Here is a 10,284-nt window from a genome sequence, read left to right on the forward strand (position 1 = left end):
TTCTTGCCTGGAGAATTCCATGGACAGAGGAGCCTGACAGGCTACAGTCCACAGGATCGCAAGAGGTGGACACAACTTAATGATGAAGCCACCATCACCACATCGATTTCGTTTTCAAATGTTTTATTTCCTTTAATTATTTTAATCTTATATATTTATAGTTATATCTTTCTCCTCACTTATATCTTACACATATTCATTTACTTTGTTCTCCTTAATCATCTCATAACAGGAAAATCTATCCCATTAGATATTTAAGGTTTTGAATTTAGCCTTCCTCCATTTCTTATTTTCCATCTTAGTAATTTCCGCTTTTATCTTTAATTTCTGCTTCTTGCTTTTTAAAATTGCCTTTCTAGTCTCTTCAGATGCATACAATTTGCTTTACTGTTTCATCGTTCTTCTTTAATGGTAAAGACATTTAAAGCTGTGCATCTTTAGAGTAGCAGGGTATGGCATCTAGAGTCCTTGGTATTCTCTACCAGGGTGTTTTTTAAAATTCGAGTTTAACACCATCCTGGCAAAAGAACTGGCTAATAACTCCCAACTGATTTGACTCACACTACAGGACTTCTAGTCAACACACAATATTTCTAAGGGGTTGTCTTACAGTGCTAGAAATCAGTAGTAGATTTGGAAATAAACATTTAGGTTATATGTCAAAATTAGGTTTCCCCATGAAGGGTGAGGATGTTGGATGGGTGCAGGATTAAGGCTATTACTTCTGGTTTGGGAGTAACCTACAGGTCGACTAGATGTTACATTTCCATCTTTGAAATGACATTTTAACAAATTTTAACATACGCAGTCGACATTAACCAGAAAATCTGTATTTTAGAGTCCAGTGCATGGGTGAGAATGTTGAAGAAAAATGTTAAAACACAAAAACTAATTGTATTATCACACAAAGATCAAGTCTGACTTTTACAGAAAGCAGCCTTCAGTACAGACCCAAATGAAGACAGTAGTGGATCTAATGTACTATGCAGAGAAGTCTATATGTGCTACAAGAACCAGAGTTCTCTGACCAGGCAGGGAGATGGCATATAGCAGTACTTAGCAGTTTCATTCTTGGTGTGACTTAGTCAAATGATACAACCACTCAGCCAGCATTTCAAAGGATTTATTTATTTTACAAAAGAATAGTACCTTTGAACCAACCAAGTTCAAAGTTAGAAGAAGGGTACAACTTCAGTTCTGGATAATGCATCTGTATTTCATTCAAAGCCACTAAAAAAAGAGATGATAAAATCATGAAGCCATAGAGTGAGAAGTCAGTTCCCCAAAATAGCTCTATCTTCAACCCAAACCCTTGCCACCCAGAGAATTTTTGGTTAAGACCTCCAGAAAAACCAACCTTACTACAACCAGGGATCTCCCAACAATTATTCCACTGTAATTTTAATTTCAGTCACCTGATCATGTGGGCAATATCCCAGTTGGTCTCCGCAGACAGGGGTCCCTCTATTTCAACACCTTTTTCAGTTACAGTGGCGATTTGAAACTGAAAAAAAAGCAGAGCTCTCAATGAAAATACCAACCCTGTCATCAAAGGAGTCTGGGGCCTGGTCAAAGGTCAAGTGGAGGGTTTTTCTGAAATGTGTAAAATAGACAAATGGCCTTCAAAGTATAGGTTCTTCAAAGTATAGAGACTCAGGAATTGCACAGCCTGCCAATTAGATCCCCATTTACTATTCACACTTCTCACCCGGTTATAAGAACGGGCATCTCGATAGTACAGCACTCGCATGCAGCGTTCCACTAGTTCTCGAGCCTCCGTCTGGCTCAGCACTGGCTGCTTCTCCAGAACTTCTCGCAGCAGAGGCTAGGGAGATTGGAGGAAAAAACAGGAGATACCATGGGCTGAATACCAGATGATCTGTTGCAAATCCATGATGTAAAAAGAATCATAAATGAGTGAAAAGCTGACATTCCACCTACTGCCTCAGCAGAATGAATTCTGCTTGCTTGTGCTAAGACCCACTTGAAGGGGAAATTCATGGGTGTCCTCACTTTGCGTACATATACTGACTCACTCCAAGACATACCCCACCTTGTCATTACAGCCTCTGGACCAAAAATAAACCCAGCAGTAGGGGACACAGTCTGTTTCTCATGTCAGAATTTAAAGGGTAAAACAAGCGGACAGCCACTAATCTTACCTTCTGTCTTCTACCCCTCAACTGACTACTTACCTGAGCCAAGTATGCACCATAACCAGTGGCCAGCGAAGGGGCTTCATAGGCCACACCAAGCATGTCCACATAACCCAGGAAGCTAAAAAGACACAATAGGTCATCTTAGGTTTCTGTATCTTAGCTGAAGAATGGATGAAGGACTATAGGGTCTGAAGCAGAAGTGGGATTCATTCACTCAGGGAGAAGAGACAGACACTAAACAGGCACTAGAGGTTGGGTGGTCAAGGAAATACAGTTATTTGTATTAAAATCAACCTCTCTCCATCAGCATAACCTCCAATGACCATGGTGTTCCACAGGGGGTTCATCTTGGAGCGCCGACTGTACATGGCCCTGGTCAGCCATGAATGAATAGCTTTAGGACTATAGCTGTGTCCGTCCCCCAACAGCTCCTCATCAATCCTTATAAGAATCGGTTGTGAGAAAAGGGAGAGAACAGAAGTCAGGATTTTCATCCACCCCCAAAAGACGTTACCACAATCTTCCCCATTTAAACCCACTGAAATAAACTATTTGCAAAAATTGTCACATCTTCCACCCCCAGTACGTCTCCCTGTTCTCTACCCGCAGAAATTTTTGAAGGGATTAAAAAACAGTGGGTTCCCCTCCCCACTTGGCAACTACTTCTATTCTCTAGATGACTTACACCATTTGCCCGAGAACTTGCTTCAAATACTGGAAATCAGCATAGTCTCCGGAAGCACCCAGCATGGTGCTGTTGTTGACTCGCATTATGCGAGAGATGTTGCGGAAACGAGCCAAGGAGCCGTAGGAGCCCAGCATGTCTGCTGCGATCACCACTCCGCCCTCAAACTTGAGCCCCAGGACAGAGGTCCCGGTCACCATGGGGTTCCTAGAGAGAGAGGGAGGTCTGGCGAGGGGCGGCGCGGCGAAAAGCACGAGCCCGCTTCCCGAGCTGTGGGTTCCGTTTCTGACTTTCCACGGCTCCTTTCATTCTCCGAGACCCTCCTCCCGAGCTCCCCCACTGTCGCGCGCCCCGGGGTCCTCGCCTCGACTTCCCCGGCTCCCAGAACCGGCCGGCAGCCCCAGGCCCCACTGTCCCTCCCCCTGCGCAGGTTAAGGCCCCGAGAGCTTACTGGGTGCGCGTAATCGGACTCCCGTACAGCGCGGACACCGGGTCCACAGAGGAACCGGGAGTGGGCGGAATGCGGTAAAACTGCCCGGGGGCCGGACCCCCGGCCCAAAGTCCGGACCGCGACTCCAGTAGTGCTTCCATCTTAGTCACGGTAGCACCAGAAGTGAAAGCTTTTGCACCAACGGAAACGGAAGTGATCCTTCAGTGCCTCACCTTTCTTCTTCCTACAAGCCACTTTCAGCAGCCATGTTGATAAGGTCGGGGCCGACCGTACCCGTGTCCCGGGCAACGACCGAGACCCTGAAAACTGGAAGTGCCTGACCTCGTGTCACAACGCGGTAGAGTCTGGACTAGAACTGTGTTCAGACACACGAATTCAAGGAAGGGGTGGGTGGTGTGGGAGATGGGTATGGGGCGCGGGTGGGGTACTTCAAGACGCTGACGCTGCGCGAGGAAGCAGCTCTTTTTTTAGATTGGTAAAGAAAACCCCATACGAAACAAACAGTGAACTCAGAGTCTGTTAAATTTGTATTTCTCAAAGCAGCTTCATGTGGCACATTCGACCCATTTTACAGATAAGAAACCGAGACTTGTGTAGTGATTAACCCGTTCACAGGGCAAGGAATGGTAGGTCTGAGTTTTCAAACTCAGAATTTAAAAAAGGAATCAAACAGTTGCGAGTACCTTGGGATGTGTGCTATCTCAGGTGGATCACTCACTCTGTAGGACCTTGGACAAATCTCTGAAAGTTTTCTGTCAGATGCTCTTGCTGCTGCTACGTCGCTTTAGTCGTGTCCGACTCTGTGCGACCCCATAGACGGCAGCCCACCAGGCTTCCCGTCCCTGGGATTCTCCAGGCAAGAACACTGGAGTGGGTTGCCATTTCCTTCTCCAATGCATGAAAGTGAAAAGTGAAAGTGAAGTCGCACAGTCCTGTCCGACTCCTAGCGACCCCATGGACTGCAGCCTACCAGGCTCCTCCGTCCGTGGGATTTTCTAGGCAAAAGTACTGGAGTGGGGTGCCATTGCCTTCTCCGGTCAGATGCTCTTGCCTTCCTCTTAAACAGCAGAAAAACTCCATCGACTGTGGGAGTGTAACTAAATTCCAAGCGTTCCCGTCTCATTGTGATTTTGTAGCAGTGCCTGAAAGCAGTGTCTAGAATCAAACAATAATCCTCAAACTACTCGTTTGCCACTCCTCCCTTCACAACTAGATTCAAAATTTTTTACTCAGCAGGAAACCAAATCAAATCAGTTTTGTTTTTTAAATTCCCTGAGTTAATTTGAACCAAATAATGCATGAAATTTTAGCTTAATTGAAATGAAGTTATTTCATTAGGTCTTGAAACCCTGGAAAGGGAAGGGCCAAGATCTTGCATTGCTGCTGCTTCTGCTGCTAAGTCGCTTCAGTCAGTCGTGTCCAACTCTGCGACCCCAGAGACGGCAGCCCACCAGGCTCCCCTGTCCCTGGGATTCTCCAGGCAAGAACACTGGAGTGGGTTGCCATTTCCTTCTCCAATGCATGAAAGTGAAAAGTGAAAGTGAAGTCGCTCAGTCGTGTCCAACTCTTAGCGACCCCATGGACTGCAGCCCACCAGGCTCCTCCATCCATGGGATTTTCCAGGCAACAGTACTGGAGTGGGGTGCCATTGCCTTCTCTGAAGATCTTGCATTAGAGGCACCCAAATGATGCTCTTTGTGTCAATTTTTGGACTTGAAAACCAGGTAGTCTATTTTTTTCTTCTAATTAATAGCCATCTTCTCCCAACCCCCATATTCCAGGTGATTCTTGGGCCTCTCAGAGGCTTACTTGGATACATAGCAGGTGATAACAAAAGGCTTACTGGGATTCCTCCAAAACTGCTAGAATCCTTGACTTTCATAGCTAGGAGAGCCCTCATCACATGAACTTTAAAGCAATTTAGCCATCAGTTAACTGACTATATCCTTGTTTGGAAATGGCCTGAGGCGGCTTGCTGGTTTCTGGTCTCACTCCATTTTAGATCCCTAGATTAAGGCTCTGGTAGGGCCAGTACCAGTTCCAGAGATCAGGCAGGCAATCAAATTCCACAGGGTCGAAAAGAAGAAAAGTGAAAGAATCTAGATTCATCGAGCCTGAGAGTAGGATGACAGGGAAAGCAAACCACTCATGTTTGATGATGCAGTATTCAGAAGACGACTAGCATGACTTTTGTGCTAAGATGAAAACATCAAGTCGTAAGTTAAACTGAAACAAGACAAGTTAAGAAGTTTCTTCTCTTTTTAAATCAGGTCTGGTATTATCTGGAAAGTCAAATCAGGTCTGGTATTATCTGGAAAGTCATTTTTAAGTTTGCCCAGTTTTCTGTGTTGGCTTTGAGTTTAATTAGTATTTAGCTCTCACCAGTGTTCAAGCTTTTAAATCAGTAGTCATCAGACTGGTTCTGTAACATGTCAGGATATCCCTGGTTATAGGGAATGTCTTGAAATGCTCAGAAAAGAAATAAAACACTAGACTAAATTGAAATTAATCATCACCATCACCACCACCTCATTAAGATTTTATACTCCCACAGTGAAAGTGCTAATGCTCCATATTTTAGAAGTGGAATTTGAAACTTCAACTACAAAAGAGTTAAGGATCATTTCTTGACCTGCTCAGGGCCAGGCCCTGGGGGCTATAACAGAAAGATGAAAAAGAAAATGGGTCCAGCTTATTCATGGATGCACTTCCCTGTGGGTATGCCCTAGGGATTTTTGCAATTTTATATCCTCTATAATTCAGTTCTGCAATATCTTTCTCACAGCATGTGTTACACTCATCTGAAAACTGGCTGCCATGCTAAACCAAAAGTTCCACAAAAGCAGAAACAGATTGTTTTTCAACAGTGTCCTTTGAGGCACAGAAGTTTCAGATTTTGATGTAGTCCTGTTTATCTTTTTTTCTTGCCCATACTTTTGATAGCGTATCCATACTTGTGATGTCATATCCAAAGAATCATTACCAAATACACTTTTAAGAAGCGTTTCCATTATGTTTTCTTCTAGCAGCTTAATACTTAGAGCCCTTATGTTTTGATTTCTTATCCATTTTGAGTTAAATTTTGTCTATGGTGTAAGGTAAGTGTCTAACTTCATTATTACAAATGTAGATAACCAGTTTTCTCAACATCATTTGTGGAAAGACTGTTTTTCTCACTGAATGGGCTTGGAACCCTTGTTGAAATCACTGATCATATGTGTGAGGAGCCTGGCAGGCTACAGTCCATGGGGTTACCAAGAGTCGGACCTGACTTAGCGACTAAACGCCACACGTACATACTAACTCTGGTATCTGGGTCATCTGTGAGTCTTTTTCTATTATCTCTTTTTTTCTTTTCATTTTGGTCATATTTCTTCTCTCTTTACAAGTCCCATGCTTTTTTGCTGTTTTCCAGAAACTGAATAACTACAGAGGCTCCATACCATGTTCCCTTCCCCCAGAAAGTTCTCCCTTTTTCCCATTAGGCAGATAAAATGAGGGATTGAGCAGTCTATCCTGTCAAAGATTAGGCTATGTCAAGGTCGGGTTGCTGTTTCAGCCCGATTCACCCATATTCTTCAGGCATGTTTCTCACAATCTTTTAACTGAAAGCTGGGCAGGTATTGGTCTCCTTAGCTCTGAAATACTGAAGAAGATTGAGCTAGCTCTCCAGGCTCCTGTTCCAGAGAGTCTCAAAATCTGGCAAGTATCTTGAGGAGGAGACCAGTTGAGTTGAGGCTCTTCTTTCCCTGCCTCAGAAAGTCTTCGTTTCCTAATCAGTAATGCCAGACTATGGGAGATTTGGGTTTCCCTGTAGTTCAGCTGGTAAGGAATCTGCCTTCAATGAAGGAGACCTTGATTCGATTCCTGGGTTGGGAAGGTCCCCTGGAGAAGAGATAGGCTATCCACCAGTATTCTTGGGCTTTGCTGGTGGCTCAGATGATAAAGAATCCGCCAGTAATGCGGAGGACCTGGGTTGGGAAGATCCCCAAGAGGAGGACATGACAACGCACTCCAGTATTCTTGTCTGGAGAATCCCCATGGACAGAGGAGCCTGGTGGGCTACCGTCCACAGGGTCACAAAGAGCTGGACACAACTGAGTGAATAAGCACACACACACATGGGAGATTCACTGTGCCTTTTAGAAGCTTTTAGCCCAACTCTCCAGTCTCATGAACATTCCCAGAGTTCAGCAAATTTTCCATATATAACTCTAGCCATCATTTGAGGCACCTTAAGTTTTAACTTGGCACTCCAATGTTGCATGACCATCAAGATCTTCAGTGATGTCTCTTCCCCAAGCAGGCCTACCTAAGTTAGGCCTTATCTCTAGCCTGTGCTCAGCTCACTTCAGAAAGATTGTCCTGTCATTGGAATTTAACTTGGTTTAGTCTTCATTCCTTTGACATGTCCTTGTTTCCTTCAAAAAATATGGTTTTTATAACTTTTCTAGCTTCTTTTAGGAGGAATACTGACCAGCCATGCCCTACAACTTACTTGATGTATTGGTTTTCTGTGGATGCTTTAGCAAGTAATTACAACCTTAGTGGCTTAGAAAAACAGATTTTTTTCTCTCACAGTTCTAGAGGCCAGAGTCTGAAAGCCAAGCAACATCAAGGCAACAGTCCCTCTGGAGGATTTGGAGGAGAATTCATTCCTTGCCTTTTCTAGCCTCTGGTGGCTGCTGGCATTACTTACTTGGTGTTCCTTGTCCTGTACATCACTCTAATCTCTCTCCATCTTCCTCTTACTTCCTCTGCTCAGGAACCTCCTCTATCAGATCCCCCTCTGCTCTTCTCTTATAAGGACATTTGTGATTACCTATAGGAGCCACCCAGATAATCCATTATAGTCTCTTCATTTAAAGGTCCTTAGTTTAATCACATTTGCAGGGAAAATCCCTTTTTCCACATAAAAGTTCTTTTTCCTTATTTTGCAGAAAAGGAAGTATTCACAGGTTCCAGAGATTAGACTGTGGATATATCTTGGGAAACCGTTATTAGCCTACCACATCTGTAATCAGAAGGTCATGATGTGTTGATTTTTTTTACTTTTATAAAACTGAAAAATAAAATACACATAAATAAGTATATGACTTAATGAATTATTTTAAGGCCAACACCCTTAAAACTACCATCTAAATCAAGAAATGGAGCTTCTCCAGCTAGCCCAGTTCTGATCGCAGTTGTCTCCCTCTCCTGAAAATAGCCATTCTCCTGAATTTTGTGATAATTATCCCCTTGGATTTCTTTATACTTTCATCATCCAAGTGTGCTTCCCTGGACACTATACTTTGGATTTCCTGTTTATTTGACTTATATGTGTTTTGAGTTTCTTAACCTACATACTTCCTCCTCCAGCCCTTTCTTTTCATCACAGTGTATCTGCTGAAGACCTCAGGATGTATGAGCTGCGTACCCTCCTTTCTGCGCACAGCCTGGGTTTTACTGATTGCACACTAATGGAGTATTTTGACATGTTCTTCAGTCCTCTTCAGTGCCTGCACATAGACAGCGCAATCCAGAGGTCTCTTTACACTCATATTTGATGCCTTTGGCAAGACTGTAAGTGGTGGTGTGTTTTTTAATCAGGAAGCCCACTGTGTCTAGTTGTCTCTCTTTATTGTGATATTATCAATTGCTCCTTTTCAGTTAATTTATTCTGTGTTGCACAATAATGATATTCTAATTCTATAACTTTGTTTTAATTCATTAGCTTGAATGTTTCCATAAAGAGACATTTCTCATCTACTTTTTAGTTAACCGGTGTTAAACTCATCTTCCAACAACACAAGAGAAGACTCTATATTTGGACATCACCAGATGGTCAACACCGAAATCAGATTGATTATATTCTTTGCAGCCAAAGATGGAGAAGCTCTATACAGTCAGCAAAAACAAGACCAGGAGCTGACTGTGGCTCAGACCATGAACTCCTTATTGCCAAATTCAGACTTAAATTTAAGAAAGTAGGGAAAACCACTAGACCATTCAGGTATGACCTATATCAAATCCCTTATGATTATACAGTGGAAGTGAGAAATAGATTTAAGGGCCTAGATCTTATAGATAGAGTATCTGATGAACTATGGAATGAGGTTCTTGACACTGTACAGGAGACAGGGATTAAGACCATTCCCATAGAAAAGAAATGCAAAAAAGCAAAATGGCTATCTGGGGAGGCCTTACAAATAGCTGTGAAAAGAAGAGAAGCGAAAAGCAAAGGAGAGAAGGAAAGATATAAACATCTGAATGCAGAGTTCCAAAGAACAGCAAGAAGAGATAAGCCTTCTTCAGCGATCAATGCAAAGAAATAGAGGAAAACAACAGAATGGGAAAGACTAGGGATCTCTTCAAGAAAATCAGAGATACCAAAGGAATATTTCATGCAAAGATGAGCTCAATAAAGGACAGAAATGGTATGGACCTAACATAGCAGAAGATATTAAGAAGAGATGGCAAGAATACACAGAAGAACTGTACAAAAAAGATGTTCACGACCAAGATAATCACAATGGTGTGATCACTGACCTAGAGCCAGACATCCTGGAATGTGAAGTCAAGTGGGCCTTAGAAAGCATCACTACGAACAAAGCTAGTGGAGGTGATGGAATTCCAGTTGAGCTATTTCAAATCCTGAACGATGATGCTGTGAAAGTGCTCCACTCAATATGCCAGCAAATTTGGAAAACTCAGCAGTGGCCACAGGACTGGAAAAGGTCTGTTTTCATTCCATTCCCAAAGAAAGGCAATGCCAAAGAATGCTCAAACTACCACACAATTGCACTCATCTCACACACTAGTAAAGTAATGCTCAAAATTCTCCAAGCCAGGCTTCAGCAATACGTGAACTGTGAACTTCCTGATGTTCAAGCTGGTTTTAGAAAAGGCAGAGGAACCAGAGATCACATTGCCAACATCCGCTGGATCATAAAAAAAGCAAGAGTTCCAGAAAAACATCTATTTCTGCTTTATTGACTATGCCAGAT

The 10,284-nt window shown here is 43.0% G+C and overlaps 1 protein-coding gene across 2 annotated transcripts; it reads right to left on the reverse strand.

Annotated features, from left to right (window-relative positions):
- Positions 1–1,107: 1,107 nt before the first annotated feature.
- Positions 1,108–3,474, reverse strand: PSMB4 (proteasome (prosome, macropain) subunit, beta type, 4). Of its 2 annotated transcripts, XM_010857511.1 has the most exons (7): positions 3,296–3,474; positions 2,845–3,051; positions 2,454–2,600; positions 2,196–2,277; positions 1,709–1,825; positions 1,416–1,504; positions 1,108–1,230 (listed from the first exon to the last, which is right to left on the reverse strand). In XM_010857511.1, the coding sequence occupies exons 1-7, from the start codon at positions 3,433–3,435 to the stop codon at positions 1,218–1,220; spliced, it is 795 nt and encodes a 264-aa protein (XP_010855813.1). In that variant the 5' UTR covers positions 3,436–3,474; the 3' UTR covers positions 1,108–1,217. The 2 variants fall into 2 exon arrangements, 1 of the variants encoding a protein (XP_010855813.1); XR_826850.1 differs by having other exon boundaries at positions 1,416–1,825.
- Positions 3,475–10,284: the final 6,810 nt, after the last annotated feature.

Source organism: Bison bison, unplaced genomic scaffold, assembly GCF_000754665.1.
Source record: "Bison bison bison isolate TAMUID 2011002044 unplaced genomic scaffold, Bison_UMD1.0 scf7180017864381, whole genome shotgun sequence".
NCBI lineage: Eukaryota > Metazoa > Chordata > Mammalia > Artiodactyla > Bovidae > Bison > Bison bison.